Below are 20,291 nucleotides of genomic sequence, written 5' to 3' on the forward strand. Positions count from 1 at the left end.
AACGATTAATGGAAGAAGAAAGTAGATCAAAGCTCAGCAGCACACATTTTTATTCACTTCTGTAACTTTAATCTAAGAAGTCAAAAACTAGTGTGGCTGGGAAAATGATCTAATCTCCAACAGTGCATTAGATTTAAGCACCTTAATACAAAACCCTTAATCTGAAGTTCCTCCAAATTGTTCTCCAGTACTTAAATAAATCTCCCATCTCACCTTCTGGTGCTTTAATATAACTGAACACACAAATGCTAAACTTGCCAGAATATTTCAGCATGTCACGCACTCAGTAATCACAGGCCAAGAATCTTCAGAACCTTTTATAAGGAGTCAAACCCAAACAGAGCCCCGTTTGGAGTCCCACTTAGAAACCTTCAGTAATGTGACCACTGGCCAGATGTTTCATATCTCTGATGGAACTACCTTCTGTTCATAATAAAAATAAATCTGTGAATCAGAAAATCTCTCTATTATTTCCAAATTCCATCGCTGTTAATTAGCCTGCATTTACCATTGCATTGGGGATTGGCAAAGGGGGGGGGGGGGGGGGGGGGGTGCATCTTTACTTTACAATTTTCTTTGAGCTAACATTTTAATAAAACTTCCAGCAAATTTCCTCCAATCATGTAAAGATTCAAAACCAAATTTGTGGCACAATAAAGGCATCATTCCCTGTTGTGCTAATGAGTGCTGGAGAATAAAAAAAAAGCTTATCTATGCATGCAAATGGAAAGTTGTAGAAGGAGTAGAAGCATTTCTACAGCAGATAAAGAGCTCAAGGCAAAGCAAACCCCAGATAGTAATACCTCCATCTTTATCTCACCTCTCACACCCCCCGCCAGATCCCACACCCTAACTAGGGAGTGTTTTACCATGGCAACTGTCACGTTCCACCTAACGTGCTCCCAGGGTTCATACACGGCATGCACGTAGTTACTGAATTGAATGATTAGATTTGGTTCAAAATATTAGGTATTCCCTCTGTAGGTACACATTGAGCTATGATAAATGAACCCGCCCTTAAAATAGGGGTGAATAGTGTTTTTCTATATGAATAACTTGGTTTTGGAACTAGTGCTTTCATCAGTGCTGCTTGAGGAGTCCCTACACCTGAAAAAGATGTGGTGTACATTATGTATTCCTGCATACATCCTGCACTACATGACTCCCACCAGAGTCATTTACAGCTTAACAAGCTTTTGCACCAATTTTGAACTTGGAATTCAACGAGTTTCTACACGAGGAGCAAGAGACAGCTAAACCCCCCAGGAAGACTAATTTTCTCCTGAAAAACAGTCTGTTTTGAAGGGATGCAGACAAACTGTCAGGGATTAAAGACAAACCACAGCAGGCAACCCGCTCGATCACAGTCCAGCCATAATTTGACACTGTGAATTTGATGTTCGGCGTGTATGTGGCATATCTAATAAAAAATTACATCTCAGCTCTCCATATCCCGCAATCTAGCTAAGCGTGAGAAAGAGGAATAGAGCCCGTTTAATAAGTCAGATAACATGACATCAGCTGACATATCGTGGCATTAAATTCCAAACCATTGCACATAAATCCAAAGTATATGAGATTCAGAGGATTGTAGAGATGGCGAGCATTCGATTTATTACTATGCGGCGAGATAAAGTTCCAAGCTTTTTTTAATTTATTTTTTTTAATAAATGACAGGAGATACCTTGCATTGGCTGACTGCTTGAATTCTTGCAATTAGCCATGTGTGACAGAGAAAGGTCAAAACTAACAATTAACATTGGTGAGATGGAGGAACATTTGGGAAAATGAGAAACATGTAGTTCTTCTAAAAGTCCTTAAATTGATGAAGTATATAATTGAAAGTTTATACTGCTTAGCGAGAAAGAAAAAGGAGCCTAACTTTTGCAATGTTGCAGTTCATCATATTAGAATATAATTACACTTGTCTTTTGATTCTGGGGGTGAAGAATGTCTAGACCCATCATTGTATGACTGGGCTGCACAGCTTAAGTCTATTATACCTTTATTTTTTTAAATTTCATGTGCAATCTTAAGGTCAAAAACTACCTCTCCCCACATATTTAGACACAGTGAAAAGGCCGCAAATGCAGTGAAGGCAGAAAATATTTTAAAAACCAGGACTCTTTGTCTCAAAGCGGGTAAACAATTTTCTTACCACAGGAAAAAACGCTGCTAAATTTAAACTTTAGCATTTCCAAAGTACTTAAAATGAGTCAAGATGTTATGATGTCCTTCAAAGAACTGAATCGAAAGCATGGGATATCCAAGTTAGAAGATCTTAAAGCAGTTTTTCAAACAGTCATCATAAAGTTTTATATATCTGGACGTAATAAAACAAATGGTGTGGTCTTTAGCAAATCTGAAAATGACTCAGATTCAACCTCGGCTGAATTACAAAACACGACAGAAGCAATTGTTGCTGCTCATCAATCTTTTTTAACCTTTCCAAAGAATTTGAAGTCCATCATTCTACAGTGAGAAAGATTATTCATAAGTGGGAAAAAAATTAAAGGCAGTTTTCACAGGTGTGGACGTCCCAGCAAGGTCGCCACCAATCGCAGGCGTTGTTTTAGAATCTGCTCACTAGAACATTTTGAAACTGAAATGTCAGCAGAAGATTGGACGCCTACTTATGTCACAGAGTTCATACCGCAGACTGACATACCTGGGTAAAGTGAACATATGCTCCTGCCAAATGATATGTGCACTAAATGAGACTACTGCTTTTGCAGTGCAGGACATTTTGGCAAGAGGTCAGAGCAACATGTGAAAATTATTTTAAAAGAAATTCCCCTGGACCCAAACCTTTGTGCGCGGCTTATCCAGCCTTTTGTATGTGTAACTGTGAAGAAAAATGAACCCACTGCATTAAACACCAAAAACCTAAATGCATTATTTGGGGACAATAAAATCCCTAATCCCATTGGACAAGACAATGAATGGCAAATGAAAGAATAACATATATTCTGAATAACAAATCAAAATTATTCAAGGAATATTTTTTGAAATATGTGAAAGATCTGGCAGAAAATTAGCCATAAAAGCTGTTGTAGACGATAATCAGTTTTTTCCTTCAACAAACACTTGAATATATGTCGCGTGCATTATTCCCCTACTGTATGTTTTTAAAAGAAAAATAGTATTTGTGTGTGTTTTGAGTCCAGCTGGGTGTAGAAAGGGTGTGGGCCATCACTTGACAGAGGCAATCAGGTTGGACAGAGATAAGAAGAAAAAAAAAGTACAGTCTGGTCCACCCCAGATGTCATCACAATATGTTAATGAGCCAGAGTGGGGCCTTTAAGTGCTGGAACCCAACACAGGGACCAGTAAGGAGACCAGACGATGACACACACTGAAGGCAAAGAGGCGAGTATGTGACAGAGATGTGGTAACTGAGGCCTGGAGGCTCTGCGACAGGATCCCTTTCTTTTAATTTAAATACAAAACAGATTTCATATTACAAACATTTTAATTGGTTGTTCTACTCTAAGTTATCCTCCTTGTTCTTGCAGATTACAAACTACAGGGACTCCCTGCTCATGGTTCTGTCTTGTGCCCTGGACAGGATATCATCTTATACTGTAAGTTTAAAAAAGAGACACTACAGTATAGATGATGTACTATCCAGGGTTTCATTCCCCCTCCGCTGCTATCAGCACACCAACACTGTAACTGAGCCTGAACACTCTGAGGGAGGCTGTCAAACCGTTACCATTACTGAGTTTTAGTAATGGTAAGGGTTCTACAGCCTTCTCTCAATGTCATCTAGACCGGGATGTGTCACTCACAAGCTCCTGGCGGGTATTTCCCTTTTTTTTTTTTTTTTTAAATAGGTGCATATGAAATAAAGCAGATGGTTCTTAAATAAGCTTCTCATTGTTTTTTGTTCATCTCGGTGCAGCATATCAGCACTTTAAACTGATTGTGTTTGAGGAATTGCTTTCCTTCCCTGGCCGACGTGCATCGGTTTAAATATTTCCCAACTGCTGTCGGCTTGTCAAAGTGGCGATCTCTGCTGTGCAACGGGCTTGTCTAATCACTGGGAAGCAGCCGTTTTTGAGAGTAGGGGGAGCTTGAGGGGCTGACACAGCTTCTGAGAGACATTCGAGGCCTCTCCCTCCCTCCCCTGCTTAAGGCCACTAGCTGGTTATTCATCAAGATGCCCCGAATAGAGTAACCGTCAAGTTAACTCACAGGCAGCAGGAATGAATCTAATCACCATTATCTGACCCATTTTAGCATCAGGTTAGTGCTCCATTTTGCCATCCATTAGGGAGACAATTCAGCCCTCAGGGGCAAAGCTGGGCTTTATAAGAGCCAAAAAAGCAGAAGGAGGGAGAAGTGGGAAGCAGAGAAGGGAGGTGAGAGGGGGGGAGAAAAAGGAAGAAAGAAGTAGAACAAAAAAGTGATAGTTGCAGGGATGGATGGCCACACTTCAAAGGCAGTGGAGGAGGCTAAAGTGATGTGGGAGTGGAGGGAACAGGGTTGGATGGTACATCAGGGACATTTGAGTGAACATGACTGCGCAGGTCCTGCTTCAGTTTATCTACAGCCCGTGTTTGCACGAGGCGCCCGCCAAGTAAAAAGCTCTGAGAGCCAAAGATAAACCATCGGCTTTTTCACAGCTCGCCAAACCTGCTCAGCCATGAGCACACTGTCAAACTTGTGTCAAAACACTCATTTGATGGGAGTCTATGTCATGTTTGTTACTGAAAATATATCACTGCTTAATAACAATAATAATAAAAAAATAATAATAATTCGGGTGGGGGTGGGGGCTCTGTGGCTTGTGGAAGCTGCATTTAATCAACACTTTGGTTTTTTGCAGAAAAACCAAGGTGCTCTTTGCACTTCAACATCAATCTATGAACCGCATTCTGTAACATCTCTATGTAAAAGCTTTAATAATGCACGGGATGAATGGAGGCTGCAAAAGTCACAATTTATAGTAGAATTCCTTTTCTTCAGAGAGGTGTCAGGTCAAAGGAGTTCTGGGTCTGAGAAGATTTTATATGTTAAGTTACAGCGCCATATCAAACTCATGATGAGAGGTCTGTCCTTTTCTCTTCCTATTGCAAGTCCTTCATCCATTTTCACTTTTTCAGCTTGACTGAGAGCTTCAACCTGACTTCCCTCAGGTATACTCTGCTCAGGTCTTCGCTCGCTTCTTGTGCGATCCGCGCTACCATCTGTCCAGCTGTGCCGATCACCATCCTCTACGCACACAATAGAAACAGAAACATCAGCATCAGGCACCACTGAGCACATGAAAGGTTTTATTTCATTTACGGAAGAATAGTTTCCTTCAGGAAAAGTTTAGACGAGCATCATAACCTCAGCGTCATATCAAAACTGCAGGAAAATGAACTTGTCAAAGATGAAACATTTGTGATTCAAGATGCTGATTATTCATATCTTTATATCGTTACCTCATTTGATTAAAACCTCTATAAATCAGTCAGTGTCCTTTATATCTCTGGTCTTTGGTTTCACCCATGTATGGTTGCATGCATGGGTAAAAAGTAGCTTTGTGTCAGGAAAAACACTAAATTCAGTGTTTATTGGTCAGTTACTGATTCGAGTTCTACCTCTACATTTCTTGAATCATTCCTGTGTGACATGCAAACTGTGAAGAACAGCGATGATCTTCATAACTTTTCTTGGAGGTCACCGACCTTGAAACATTTTCAGCACAACAGACGTAGCTTCAAATATTCCCTGTCGTTAAAAATGCATGGCTTAGAAAGGCTGCTCTAATATTTATGAGTTAAAAACATAAGGAAAAAGAATTTTTGGAGATACGTGGCAAACAAATACCAGAAGCCATCAGAGAGGCTACAGGTGTCAGTAAGAGAGGTAAAGATTTCACTTCTTTCAGCCCAGCATGCACTGACACTTCAGAATGGCAGCCTATCATTAAATTACATGTCCACACACAGAAGTAGAAATAAAGAGTTGATCCTAGTAGTGGGCAGCACGACTGCAATCACCCCTTTGACCCAAAGTTGGATAAAGTGTTAAGAAAACAGATGGATGGCTGTCCTGGCTATGTGATTATATGGATACTGCAGTAGATGTGGTCACACCACTGAACACAAAAGTACTTTCAAGGAATTGACTTCCCATCAATACTCAAAATATGCAACTCTTGCTAAAGCATGCGGAAGTAATTAAAAGTTATTTACACAGCGCCAAATCCCAACATCAGTTGCCTCAAGGTGCTTTATATTGTAAGGTAGACCCTACAATAACGCATACAGAGGAAAACCCAACAATCATTTGAGCCCCTATGAGCAAGCACTGTGGCGAAAGTGGGAAGAAAAAACTCTGTTAACAGGAAGAAACCTCAAAGCATGCCAACTGGATTCAACACTTTGACTAAACCACTCCAAAACCTTCTTTTTTTTTGCTTTTTTTTTTGCTTTTTGAGACATTTAGAGGTGAACTATGGCAAGTTATCCAGCTGCTGAAGCAGAACAGTGGCCCCAGACGCATCACACTACCACCAGCATGTTTGATTGTTGGTGTGAGGTTCTTTTTATGAAATACTGTACTAGTTTTACACTAGATGTTTCTGGGAATAAAAAAAAAGAAAAAAAAAAAAAAAAGAGTGATTTCAAACAACTACATGGACATACAGCACGTTTACGGTTGTCTCATTTGGTATGCAGGCCAAGTACAGCACTTCACTAACACAGATGCACGTGATAAAAGCCCAATAAAGGGTGAGAATGCTTACCATGTGGGTTTCTTTCTTTGTGTAAAGTTTCACAGAAATATCCAGCACTCCATCTTCTCCATCTTGCCAGAGTTCAACAGACTAAAAAATAGAGACATTTTGATCTTAGAAATGTATTCTTCACACATTAGGCAAATAAAGTTTTTAAAAATGGCAGCAGAGTCAAAGCAAGAGCAGATAATATATTCTGTGCGGAGAGAAACTCATGTCGCATAACTCCAAGAGCTGCTAATAACTAATCAAGCCCACAGTACGCCTTTGACATGGTTGTGCGATTCTGTAATGACAGATTTTATAATGGTGTATTCAAAAATGACCCTTGGGTTTCTTTAGAAGCAGCAACAAACAGCTGCATCAAGCACATGTCAACATGTAGAATGGAAGCAAGTATGAAGCTCTTTAAATAGGCTTTAATCAGTGCAGCCAGATGTGACGAGTGCAGTTTGCTGTCAGCTTACGGTCACATGTGACTTCAGAGAGTTCACTGGTTCATTAGTCACCTGTGTCATTGAATAGGGCACTTCCTGGGGCAGATACTCCAGAAGCTTCTCTCTGATGATGTTAGTGCAGACCTCCTCTGGACTTTGGTCAGTCAGGACTTCACTGTGATATTGCCATGATCCTGGCTTGGCAGCAACCATGAAGTAGCTCTTTAAGAACAGAAAAACAGAACACAGTTATACCACATGAACATTACAGTGCATCTTGATGTGGTCATATAACATTTACCTTCAGAGTATCCACGTCCTCTCTGTCCACTGACGACAGCATGAACACGTCCTTGAAGTGAGGCCAGCCCTGCTGGTTTCTCAGTGTCTTCAGCTGTTCTTTGCTCAGCGCAGAGGTCGGCTCACTCCCATCCTCAGGTTCTGCGTTTTCCTCACCCTCTGAAGCCCTTTCTGATCTTTTCTCTGCCCACGGGGGCTTGATCACTGGCCTGATCCGCATTTTGCATCCATTCACCACTCCACACGTCAACTGAGCCGTGATATCCAGCAGTCTATCTTTAGCCTTCATGAGGTCCACCTTAAAATAAAATAAAATATGCAAACATTATCGCCTTTTCATGCAGGAACTATTTTCTTTATACTATCACGGTGATGGAAACTGTAAAGGCAGCCACATGCACACTTGCTCTGTTTGGCAGTTGTAGCTCTGTAGAAAGAAAGTAGTAGTTCCTACATCCAACTCCGACAACACTTGAAAAGTCAATTAAAACCTTTAATTCTTGCAGTAAGAGAGCGTTTTATCGATTGTTTAATTAAGCAATCGGGTAAAAATACTTTTGAGCAATAATAAATACTCAAAAGAGAAAAACATAGCTCTTTTAAAATGAACTGCTCATTGGTTTCTATTTTAGACTGAAGTGTTTTAATACTTGCATACAGTATCTATAAAAAAGCAAAGCATTTAGGTATTTACCTGCCATATTAAAAACAATCTCAGATGCAAAAATAAATAATCATAACTACAGTAATGTCAAATAAAATTAGGTATAGATGCAAGCTCACTCTTTCTTCTTAGAAGGCTTAGTTACACAAGCAGGAGGTAAACAGTTGACAGTTTTTGTGTGTGCATATATTATATATTATATAATCTGCAAAACAGTGTTACTAAAGTCTTGAAATAAATATGGTCTCGTACACCCCATGCCCCCCTTTAGACTCACCCCTGCTTATGTGCACTTTAACTTCTGTAGCTTTGCTTCAGATATTCTCTGTGTAAAACAATCAGCGGTGGATGAGAGCAGCTACAAAGCTCGCTTTTCTTCACATTGGAGCTTGTTGAACAGGCGGTTTGGTTAAGGACTCAAGCCAGCTTTTTCCCAGTAAAGGACTTTATGGCAATTACAGTAACAAGCGCTGCTATTCTGTACACTAGAAAACCCTTTTCTTTCACTCCACCTGAGCTCACGGTCTCCGTAACAGCTCCACCTCTTTGCTCTAACTGAGCGCTACAGAGTCGTGGATTACACAAAGCACCAAACAAAAAACTTTGCATTGAGGATTTTCTATTATCGAGTGATTTGAATTAATCACTGCAGTGGAATTCACTGCAATGAATCCCATATTATTCCTTACTGTGGACAAACCTAATGAAAGGAACAAAGCTGTAACATAAACACATATTGGCAGCAACATTGTACTTAATGACCTTTCCCTGCTGCTGTAAATTCTTGTATTTTCTTTTTTTTTTAATCATCCTGTGGGGTTTGGGATGGAAGGCCACTGACATGATTCTGAAACTAGAAGCTACTGTGAGATGAACTGATTTTGGGCTCTTTATTTGGTTTGGTGACAGTGACACAAACACTGAATGATGCCAGCTTTAGCTTTTAGCTTCAATAATAATAATGAATTAGGATGTTATAGGCAAAAAAGTGCTTCTTGTAAAGTGTACAGTACATTAACTGCTACTATCCCTGCAAATACTGCTTGTTTTAAATAGTTATAAACAAGCATGTGAGGTGGTATAACTACAGTTATTACTAAGTACTTGTCAAGAGGTTACAATATGAGGCATTCATACAAGAGAAAGGCTAGACTACATTACTACATAAGCTTTTATCAATCAGATTTCTTCCTGCCTTGTAGTTTCTGCTTTTATGAATCATGCGAAACATGCACATTTTACTCCAGCAAAAAGTACCTTATTCAGGACTAGGACTGCCGGAATATCCGGGTGCTGGGCCAGGCATTTCAGCACCTCAAAGTCGAGCCTGCTGCACATCCATTTGTCTGCCACATCCACCATGACTACCACTGGAAATGCAATTATAAGCATTTAAAAGGGAGCACTGCGCACCACTGTTCACATTAGATCAGCACAAAGAATAATAATAAAAAAATAGAGACTGCTCAATTGCGGTTAATAAATGACCCAGAGTGAATATATCATACTTAGGTCAGCTTCTTTGACCGTGTTCCAGGGATCCACAAGTAAAGACTTCTCCAGCTGGTGTCTTTGAAGACAGAATTTATTCATGTATTACACAGCAGAATAAAACCAGAGGGAGACAGACTTGAGTAATATCTAAATGGGAAAAGCACCTTTTGACCTTTGATGGAGTAGTAAGACCAGGAGTATCAAGCAAGATCTACAAAAAACAAACAATTTATTGACAAAGGGATATAACTTCTGAGCAACATTCCTGGATTAAAACAGAAAGGAAGCAAAAAGGTTCGTACTATCTGTGTGTCTTCCTCTGTTAGGACGCCCAGTGCACGTGACCGTGTAGTGTGTACTTTCTTGGACACAGCAAACACCTTTAAGACAAGATTACAGATTTTAGAAGGTGAGAAATAAGACAAATATTTTACAGAGTAAAGATTTTTTAAAAACAAAAACAAAAACCTTTCTGCCAAGGAGCTGATTGGACAATGTGGATTTCCCAGCATTTGGGGCACCTATTATAGCCACTTTCAAAACCTTTGAGTTTTCAGGTTGATCTGGATGTTTCATTAACAGAGACAACTGTTCACCTAAAAAGACACAACACTAAACATTAGACAGACCATAAACACGACAGAAGGATGACATGTGCAATTTTTGGAAAAAGGCTGAGTTGGAATGATCAGGCAAATTTAGAGATGTAAATCTCTGAGGCAGTGGTCTGGTTACCGCTGTCTGGCGGAACTGAGGCTGGAAGGCGATAAATGTTGCCGTCTGCCTCTGCTGCTTTGCCTTTCATCAGTCTGCTGAGAAATGCCTCTGATGTAATAAAACAAGCAGGAGTGAAGATAAATCCGTTCCCCCCTCCACGGCTGCAGGCAGCATTTCCTGTAAAGACATCAAAATCTCCATCACTTCACTGCCAGCTGGCCCGCAAGCTGACTGACTGATTATTCTTACTGGGATGTTAATATGACACAGAATAGTGACGCATTCAGATTTTCTTTGTCCAAACCCTCTCCTGCCCTGCCTCCCCCCCACCCAAAAAAAAAACAGTTCACAAAATAAACCATACATCATCACATACAGTGGGGCAAAAAAGTATTTAGTCAGCCACCGATTGTGCAAGCCACCTAAAATGATGACAGAGGTCAGTAATTTGCACCAGAGGTACACTTCAACTGTGAGAGACAGAATGTGAAAAAAAAAAATCCATGAATTCACATGGTAGGATTTGTAAAGAATTTATTCGTAAATTAGGGTGGAAAATAAGTATTTGGTCATCTCAAACAAGGAAAATCTCTGGCTCTCACAGACCTGTAACGTCTTCTGTAAGAAGCTTTTCTGTCCCCCACTCGTTACCTGTATGAATGGCACCTGTTTGAACTCATCATCTGTATAAAAGACACCTGTCCACAGCCTCAAACAGTCAGACTCCAAACTCCGCCATGGCCAAGACCAAAGAGCTTTCGAAGGACACCAGGAAAAGTATTGTAGACCTGCACCAGACTGGGAAGAGTGAATCTACAATAGGCAAGCAGCTTGGTGTGAAAAAATCAACTGTGGGAGCAATCATCAGAAAATGGAAGACATACAAGACCACTGATAATCTCCCTCGATCTGGGGCTCCACGCAAGATCTCATCCCGTGGGGTCAAAATGATCATGAGAACGGTGAGCAAAGATCCCAGAACCACACGGGGGGACCTGGTGAATGACCTGCAGAGAGCTGGGACCAAAGTAACAAAGGTCACCATCAGTAACACACTACAACGGCAGGGAATCAAATCCCGCAGTGCCAGACGTGTTCCGCTGCTGAAGCCAGTGCATGTCCAGGCCCGTCTGAAGTTTGCCAGAGAGCACATGGATGATACAGCAGAGGATTGGGAGAATGTCATGTGGTCAGATGAAACCAAAGTAGAACTTTTTGGTATAAACTCAACTCGTTGTGTTTGGAGGAAGACGAATACTGAGTTGCATCCCAAGAACACCATACCTACTGTGAAGCATGGGGGTGGAAACATCATGCTATGGGGCTGTTTTTCTGCCAAGGGGACAGGACGACTGATCCGTGTTAAGGACAGAATGAATGGGGCCATGTATCGTGAGATTTTGAGCCAAAACCTCCTTCCATCAGTGAGAACTTTGAAGATGAAACGAGGCTGGGTCTTCCAACATGACAATGATCCAAAACACACCGCCCGGGCAACAAAGGAGTGGCTCCGTAAGAAGCATTTGAAAGTCCTGGAGTGGCCTAGCCAGTCTCCAGACCTCAACCCCATAGAAAATCTGTGGCGGGAGTTGAAAGTCCGTGTTGCTCGGCGACAGCCCCAAAACATCACTGCTCTCGAGAAGATCTGCATGGAGGAATGGGCCAAAATACCAGCTACTGTGTGTGCAAACCTGGTAAAGACCTATAGTAAACGTTTGACCTCTGTTATTGCCAACAAAGGTTATGTTACAAAGTATTGAGTTGTATTTTTGTTATTGACCAAATACTTATTTTCCACCCTGATTTACGAATAAATTCTTTACAAATCCTACCATGTGGATTCATGGATTTTTTTTTTTCACATTCTGTCTCTCACAGTTGAAGTGTACCTCTGGTGCAAATTACTGACCTCTGTCATCATTTTAGGTGGGGGAACTTGCACAATCGGTGGCTGACTAAATACTTTTTTGCCCCACTGTAACTCCAAGATTTTTGTGCTGTCTTACCCCCAAAACTGCAGCTTTTAAAAGTCGTTTTGGATAACAAGCACTTTTATGGAGAAATGTGTTAACAAGCAATTTGTTGTTACTTTTGCAGAGAATTTTGAGCCTTAGTGGAGGTATAAAGTCTCAGGCTGCTCCTGTTAGCACTGTGCAGGAGAGAAATGATTCACTTTATCTAGCAAATATAAATGTAATCAATTTATGATTTAAACTACTTTTAAAATCAGCTTTCCAAAAGTTTAATAAGAAAGGACTTTAATAGTAAGAGGAGGGGGGATTCCTCCTTGAGCTGGACCAAAATCAACAGGATCATCTTCCAGAAACTCACTGCTCTACTCTCACTACATGAGGCCGGGCACTAGGGCAGTAGGGTCTGACAATGTCCGAGGATTTCATCCCGATACCTAATGGCAATCATGGTGCTGTTGCCTAGCCTGTAGAGGTCTTTGTGTCCCTCCATCAATATGGATCCCCAGACCATCACTGACCCAGTACCAAACCGGTTATACTGAACGATGTTACAGGCAGCATAACGTTCTCCACGGCTTCTCCAGACTCTGTCACATATGGTCAGGGTGAATCTGCTCTCATCTCTAAAAAGCAAAGGGCATCAGTGATGACCTGCCAATTCTGGTATTCTGATGGCAAAATCCAATCAGGATCAACATCATAGGGACCAACAGAGGATGTCAGTACTCAGGCCACCTTATGTAGTCTGTTTTTGATTGTGTGGTCAGAGACACTCACACCAGCAGGCTGTAGCAGGTCATTCTGGCGAAGCTCATCCTGTTCCTCCTTACACAAATGGAGCAGATGCCGATCCTGGTGATCGCTTATGGACCTTCTACAGCCCTGTCCAGTTCTCCTAGAGTAGTGGTTCCCCCCCCTGCACAAACACATACTCCAACCACACACGCCCATATTTTGTTTTCAAACTCCATTGCGGTTTATTTCACGCCTCAAACATTTAGTAAACAATTAAGCAAATACTAGTAAACTGCAATAAATTACAGGTAGTAATAAAATACACTACTAACTCTTTTACACTACATCCACACCTGCATGGGTATTTTCGAAAAACGCAGCTGTTTCTGTGCGTTTGGGCCTTTGGTCAACACGTAAACGGTGTTTCGAATCACAGAAAACTGAGATTTTTTAAAACTCTTTTGCGAGGAATACAGAGTTCATCGCGCAACGTCAAAGGTATGTGCCTTTTTTCACATCACGCTGTGTGCCACTGCCACGTTATTGTTTACATGAGATGAATTGCAGAATGGCATATAGAGACAAAATACTGTTAATCTGACTATCTGCAGGTTTTACACGCTTACATACACACACGCAGTTACTGTCCCTCCATTTAGAAAGGCAGAGAGGTCATGGTGTAATTATTTTACGTGTAGTTTTTTTTTCCTGTGTAATAATATTCAACATTGCTATCAACACATTTTTCAAAAAATGCCTCTCTGTGACAAAATGGATTCAAAAACAAAAACAACTGTGGGATACTGTTTGTCTGTGATTTGGACAGGGGGAACAAATTGTGGCCAGATCAGCCTGATATTATTTCTATCCCACTGTAATTTTACTCTATAAAGAGCTAACATCTCCAAAATGTCAGGAGTAGTTAGTCAAGAAGTGTTTGTGAACTAAAAATCGAGAATGTGGGATACTGTTTGTCCAAACCAATTCTGCAGGGGATACCTTACCTTGGCACTTGTTCAGGTGAAGCCAAAGGAAAGATATGCTTCAACATATTTTCTAGTCTTTGGCTTGGAAGGAAGTTGGTTTGGAAACATATTTGGCGATGCTTAATCTCCTGTTTTGCGTTTGTGTGAGAGCCCCGTCAAAAGCCTGTCCATTATGCTAGCAGTGTCCAAGAGTTCTTTTTTGTTTTGTTTTTTTCTTTCATACCACCCCTGCAATGGCTCTGCGCCCCCCTCCCCCTCCCCCCTTTGGGAACCTCTGTCCTAGAGTAACTGGTTTTCTCCTGGACTTTCCTCTACACTCTTAAGACGGATTAACAGCCCCTCTACTACCTAACTACAAAGATCAATATCTCAGAAGTTTAACTGACTTGATGGTGTATTCAAAAAAATAAAAATCAGAATTGGTTGGGTCTGGGATGCAAACAGCCTACGTAATTCAAAGTAAATTTTACAAAATGTATCAATTAAAAAAAAATGACAGTGTAAACCAATCAGTGTGAAACAAATACACACTGTCAACTAAGTCTACTCGACACAGTTGACTGCCAGCTGGTTATATTCCTATAGAAGAGGATGGTTGCTCAGCACAAATATATTACAGGGTGTATCAGAAAGAGTCATCCACTTACAAAGCGCTTTAACCTTACAGCTATTTACTGGTAATGATCTAAACATGTACCTTTAGAAAAAAGGGATTCAAGAGTTTTTGTGAGTGCTTGCCAGTAGGTAACAACAGGTAACAACAACAGCAGCTCCAGACACGCTTTCTTGTATGTTATTACTAACTTGACCCCAATCAATTGCAGACTGATGCCAGACTGACTCAGTCTTACAACAACATGGCAGGTTTTAATGACGTGTTGTAGAACGTCTCATTTTTCAGTCAAAAAACATCTGTAGTGAGAAAAGTGTCTGTGAAGGTTCTCAAAGCCACCTCCATAGGACAAGACTCAGCAGTCCATCTGCATCTTAAAGATAAAGGACACTCTTTCAAGGATGCCAATGTTCACATTTTGGACAGAGAAGACAGATGGTTTGAAAGAGGAGTGAAAGAAGCCATTTATGTCCACTGTGAGCGACCATCTTTGAACAGAGGCGGTGGTTTACGACACCAACTGTCTGCCATCTATAATCCAGTTTTGAGTTCTCAGCATGTAAGAAAACCCAGGTAAAGCATTGAGATAATATCATATCGATAACAATAGCTCATCTTTTCCGCCTCAAATTATCAGCCATATTTTCTGTCTGTTCACGGTCCTTTACACGGCGTCTATACAGTTAATCAAAGCAGCAATGTAGATGTCATTATAATGTCTATGGTATTAGCATTCATTCATTCATTCCGAGCTACACTTTTCCCCATTTGGTATTAACCCCGAGCCTCAAATATTTCTCCTTTCAAAAATGAACAAAATAAACGATAAGCAGAAAAATAATGTCTCCACTGACCCGCTGTCAGAAACCATGACGCACTTTCCTGTCGAGCAGACACGGCGAGCCGCCTGGAGAGGACAGCCGAGTCTCTGAAAAAGCGACCACACACTCTGAGAGCCATCTTACTTTGACAAAACAACAGCTGCTGTGTTTTAGCTAATAAGACGTTGTTCGTCTGCGAAGAATTGGGTCACTTGTTTACATTCACATTGCCTGTAAGGTAAAACCATGTTGCTTTAACCAAAGAGAGGTATCTTCCGCTCTGGAGAGGGTCTGTATGAGTGTGCTTGTGAAAGCTACACCGCCCCCTAGCGGCTGCAGGGTCAACTGCATCCCTGAACATCCTACTCGCATTCATCTGAAACGTTAAAGTCAGATAGCAAATTAATCACAACCCACTGATTAAACTGATTTTTTTCAAGGCAAATAAAACTGAAATATTTATTGTTTGACAAGATTTACATCATAATATCCAACTACTCTCCTAATGACTCAGTAAAGACTGTACCAGTTGCGTACTCTTCACTGACTAAATCGAAAATGACAGTTCATGGTCTGAGTGACTGAAAATGATTGCATAAGAAGAGAAACAAGGAAACAAACAAATAAAGGCTGAGGAATGAGAAGAGAGATCATTGAGTTTGGAGGAACTATGCGATGGAGGAAATTATTCGAGTGGGCACAACTGTTCTCTAGGCCTTACTTCTACATAACAAAATAATATAACTGTTGTGTGTCATTTTGCAGCAAACCCTCTTTAACTCCCAGAAGTCCCCCGAGGCCCCAGCTTAGGAACCACCTGTCTACAGCAGGAAGGACAGAGACAAGCTGAAATCAGCCGACGGCAATCCCAAATCAGCTCATCACAATGCACAAACGCGTCTGCCAACCTGCAGTTTGACAGACCTCAAAGGGACTTTTAGAAGAGGTGATATTCTCTAGATTACTTTGTGAGCAATGCTGCACCCACAACCGCAAATCAGATTGCACTGCTCAGACATTTTCTTTCCCTCTTGTCCCATGAGCGCACACAACAGAGCTGATCCCCAAGGGTGCTTGAAGCACAGTTTTGACAGTGTTGTTGAGGATATATTGAGCATGGGTCGCCTAAAGCAGCATACTAACCTGAAGAAAGCATGCATGCTGACAAACTCACTCACCTCCCCGTAAGATTTAAGCACTAATTCATGAGGATGAGCTGATATAATGGCCTGATAACCACAAAGTGCATGAGGTTAATAGTCGGACTAAAAGGACGCAGTTTGCGTGGTGATTGTTTACTGTAATACGTTGTTTTCAATATGCAAGGGAAAGCCAAGCAGAGCAGATGTCTCCCTGTAGTCCATCAAGCTCACCGGCTGTTTGTTAGTCCTGGAGGACTTGCTCGGGGTGGAACAAACACCTCCACTGGGGAGGATGATGAAGGATATCAGGTAGCTCACAATCTGTCATCATCTAACTCTAAAAGCTCAGCAGCAATGGAGGGGCAACAAAAATGGAGCTTTTAGCAGACACTTACTGCCAAATTCCAATTGAACCAGAAACCAAAAGGATATTTGAGGATCAGTAATGTTTGAACTTCCCCTCTATCTGCCTCTCTCTTTCTCTCTCTCAAATTCATTCAAGGCATTTTCTCCCTCCGGGCTTTCCTCACATGGCCACTTCACGTGGGAGTGTATCAGAGTCTTTCTATGACTGCATTAACTTTGGCCTTCAGAAAGAGCTCTCTCTCTCTCTCTCTAGAAAAAAAAGGAAAAAAAGACAAAAAGGCTTCGCCTGCAGACCATTTAATCATAAGCTGTAGCCCACTTTGGTATGTGAAGTGCACTTGCCAATGAGATGCTGCACGGTGTGATGGAAAACCTCTCTGCTACAGCGATTCAGCATGCTGTTGATTCCTAATCAATCTTTATTTTCAGTAATTCAAAAGAACACGCGGCACTGACGTTGTACGAGTCAGATCTCCCCGAATATGCAGAATTTTCTGCAGCCCGATGTGGAGATTTTCTCAAACTTCTATTTTTGATTTATTAATAACGCTAGCTGGAATTAGATGAGCAATAACTGGCAGTTTCTGTGCTAATAAGGAGAGCTTGCTCAGCACGAGGAATAACAAAGAACTATAAGCACGAGCCACGGGGCATGTCAACAGGGAGCAGAGGTGGGGGAAAAACAATCTGTCAGTGCGTCAGAGCATCCATCACTCCATCACCACTGATTGCAGTGAGAGGCGTGATGGGGCACAGCCGGCTGACTTTCTCTCAAACAGCCGCTCCTGAACTTTATCATGCTGAGAACTCCAACACAGATCGGCTATTTGCGAGGGATCCCACAGATTAATGAACGGATGGATGAATTTCCACATGTGAGAAATGAGATTCAACTGTTACATTTTATGTGACGCCCTGAAGGTCCCCCAAGGTCCCTCGATTCAGCAATCACTGCTCGAGACGTCCTTGCTCTGCCTGCTTTTTTTTTTTTTTTTGTTAAAGAGGTGATTTAGCTCCTAAACTACCCATATAGGTCACACTGATGCTCTGATTGTACAATCTCTCTCTCCGTGGGGGAGATAAAGTGGAGTGGGAAAAAAAACTTTTATTCATTCCAGACTTGCAATCGATGGGACTTGTCTGTGAAGTGGATCAATAATGCCTCCCTTTGAAATCATCAATCACGTCAGTGGTGAATTTAAAAAGCGTAATTAGGAACAGCGTTCTTAAACATCCTGTATTGACGTCTTCTTTGGTATGGAGAAAGACACCATTCTGCATCATTAACTTTGTATTATTGCCTGATGGAGCCTGCTGCTGCTACTTCCCCACCTGCTGAACTCGGAGCGCTCTGTGTGATTGGGCTTTCAGACCAAATTCTCCCTTCTTTCACTTGCTGATGGGGGGAAGTGAAGCTTGCAGGCCTAAATTGGCTGAAGTATTGTAATAAGCCCGGTCCATACTGGAGCTCAGGCCGCGGCTTCACAAAGCTTTGTATCAGAAATGTTTACGGGACTGAGCACGTGTAATTTTCTCTGTAATAATCTTATCTGATTACTTTTGCGGAGGCTCCAACGTGACAAGACATTACATAGCCGTGAGCACACATTCTTAAGCTTCCACAACTGGCCACGGTCTTCAGTGTTGTCGGTCTGTCTCTCTCTTGTAATAAAAATGGTATCAATACTGCAGAGAGGGCAGGTGGGCGATTGTAATGGAGTAATTTATTTTAGTTGTCACAGAAAAATAAGTCTTTGATTAGGGAGCTATACACATCAGGCTGCACAAATAGAACCTTTCATCAAATCACAAAGCATGTGACACTATTGACCAGGAGTCCTCTATCTGGGTTTTTATCTTCCCCAACAAGATTCATAATACAATATGTGAGCAGCACAATGAGGCAAAATGCAAGCAGAATATAGCATAATATAGCTCATGCTCAAGGCCATTGAGCCATTCTTCCAGATGAGTAGGAAATTTTGGTCAGAGATGCGCACAAACAAGCTTAGAGGTAAATGAGCAATATTCAATATTCAAGGTTAGAATACTGATTATTGAAGTTAAATGGCAGGTCAAAACATCCTCACCTCAAGGCTGCTCACTCGTTTTCTTTTCGTGAAGTTTTCCGGATTATGCTTTAAATTCATAAATGAATTTCAAGACATCTAGGAGGGAATATACAAATGGGTGACTGAACTTTACTTGAGCTACATGTCCAAAAATATGAAGCATAACACCTATACACCTTGTATATACCTATACATGTACTGACGTGAAAATATATACATTGATGAGTATGAAATCATGCCACAGTACTTAATGTCACTGGGTCTCAACCCTGACTGACAGCTGCTCTTCACAGCAATCCCTGAAAACATTTGTGCTGCCTTAAAAACATTTGATTCAGCTTTTAGTCTCCGTCATGTTCAGATGCTTACAGCATTGCAAACTAGAGACCTGTATCAGATTAAAGGGAAAAAATACCTTCAATACAATTTCAGTGGACTGATGCATTGTTTCACCGAGTTTCTGCACTCTCTCAAGCTTACATTTTATTCCACTCTGACACCTCTTTCATATACTGAGTTGCGTTAATGTTAACAGGTATGTGTTTAATTCTGTTTGATTTTGCTTTAGTGAATTTTAGATCATTTGCTTAATTATTGAATTGAATTATTACTTGTTTTTTAAATTTTGATTTGTACCCATTATACTTTATTGTATTTACTTTGCTTTTAGATTAGTTTGGACTTTACAGGGAATTTTGTTTGTTTTTGTTTATGTCGTATTTTATTTTGCCATACACTATTCTGATTATTTAAGCTATTTTGACATAGGTTGTGTTTAAGTTTTCCAACTGCTGTAACAAAAGAATTTCCAATTTTCTGTGATGAATAAATTATAAATCCAACTCCGATGAATGCTGTCTCATTTCACTCTGTACTGTACCACTGTACATGGTTGAAATGATAATAAAAGCCACTTGACTTGACTTGACTTGAATGCCATAGCACATGATTTACACCATTTTCACACTCCTGAAACCATTCAGTAAACGCGTGTACCCTTTAGATAGGAGCACTGTCATATATGTAAGTCCATAATATGTTTCATACCTTACCACAGCTGATGAAGCTGCTGTTATTTTGTCTACAAAGCTCGTTAACCAAATCTAATTAGACTGAAGAAAAATAGACAGCTAAAGGCTAATATTTATTTACTGGCCTATGTAGGAACTATTTTAATGTATTTCACTAATTTCACGTCTAAATATTCAGCCGTCCAATCGCGCTTCAAGTTCACTGTC

At 40.9% G+C, this 20,291-nt stretch overlaps 1 protein-coding gene and 1 long non-coding RNA gene across 3 annotated transcripts; one reads left to right on the forward strand and one right to left on the reverse strand.

The window, feature by feature from the left end:
- Window positions 1-1,631: 1,631 nt before the first annotated feature.
- Window positions 1,632-15,769, reverse strand: eral1 (Era-like 12S mitochondrial rRNA chaperone 1). Of its 2 annotated transcripts, none has more exons than XM_026182078.2 (11): window positions 15,507-15,769; window positions 10,364-10,522; window positions 10,097-10,224; window positions 9,931-10,008; window positions 9,793-9,839; window positions 9,643-9,704; window positions 9,392-9,504; window positions 7,472-7,768; window positions 7,243-7,392; window positions 6,743-6,823; window positions 1,632-5,219 (listed from the first exon to the last, which is right to left on the reverse strand). In XM_026182078.2, the coding sequence occupies exons 1-11, from the start codon at window positions 15,610-15,612 to the stop codon at window positions 5,097-5,099; spliced, it is 1,344 nt and encodes a 447-aa protein (XP_026037863.1). In that variant the 5' UTR covers window positions 15,613-15,769; the 3' UTR covers window positions 1,632-5,096. The 2 variants fall into 2 exon arrangements, with proteins under 2 accessions (XP_026037863.1, XP_026037864.1); XM_026182079.2 differs by lacking the exon at window positions 15,507-15,769 and adding an exon at window positions 13,096-13,249.
- On the forward strand, window positions 14,684-19,976 carry LOC145431533 (uncharacterized). Its single transcript, XR_013911872.1, has 2 exons — window positions 14,684-15,225; window positions 16,239-19,976. It is a non-coding gene; the product is annotated as an uncharacterized LOC145431533 (long non-coding RNA).
- The last annotated feature ends 315 nt before the right edge of the window (window positions 19,977-20,291 follow it).

This window comes from Astatotilapia calliptera, chromosome 10 (assembly GCF_964374335.1).
Source record: "Astatotilapia calliptera chromosome 10, fAstCal68.1, whole genome shotgun sequence".
NCBI classification, from domain to species: domain Eukaryota; kingdom Metazoa; phylum Chordata; class Actinopteri; order Cichliformes; family Cichlidae; genus Astatotilapia; species Astatotilapia calliptera.

What these genes read in the sequence shown, in the direction of transcription:
- eral1 (XM_026182078.2), bottom strand. Translation starts at nt 15,612, where the DNA reads ATGGCTCTCAGAGTGTGTGGTCGCTTTTTCAGAGACTCGGCTGTCCTC. An exon ending in TGCCCTATTCAATGACACAG is followed by an intron (nt 6,824 to 7,242) that starts GTGACTAATGAA and finishes TCTATTTTTTAG; the next exon opens with TCTGTTGAACTCTGGCAAGA. An exon ending in CAAAGAAAGAAACCCACATG is followed by an intron (nt 5,220 to 6,742) that starts GTAAGCATTCTC and finishes TTGTGTGCGTAG; the next exon opens with AGGATGGTGATCGGCACAGC.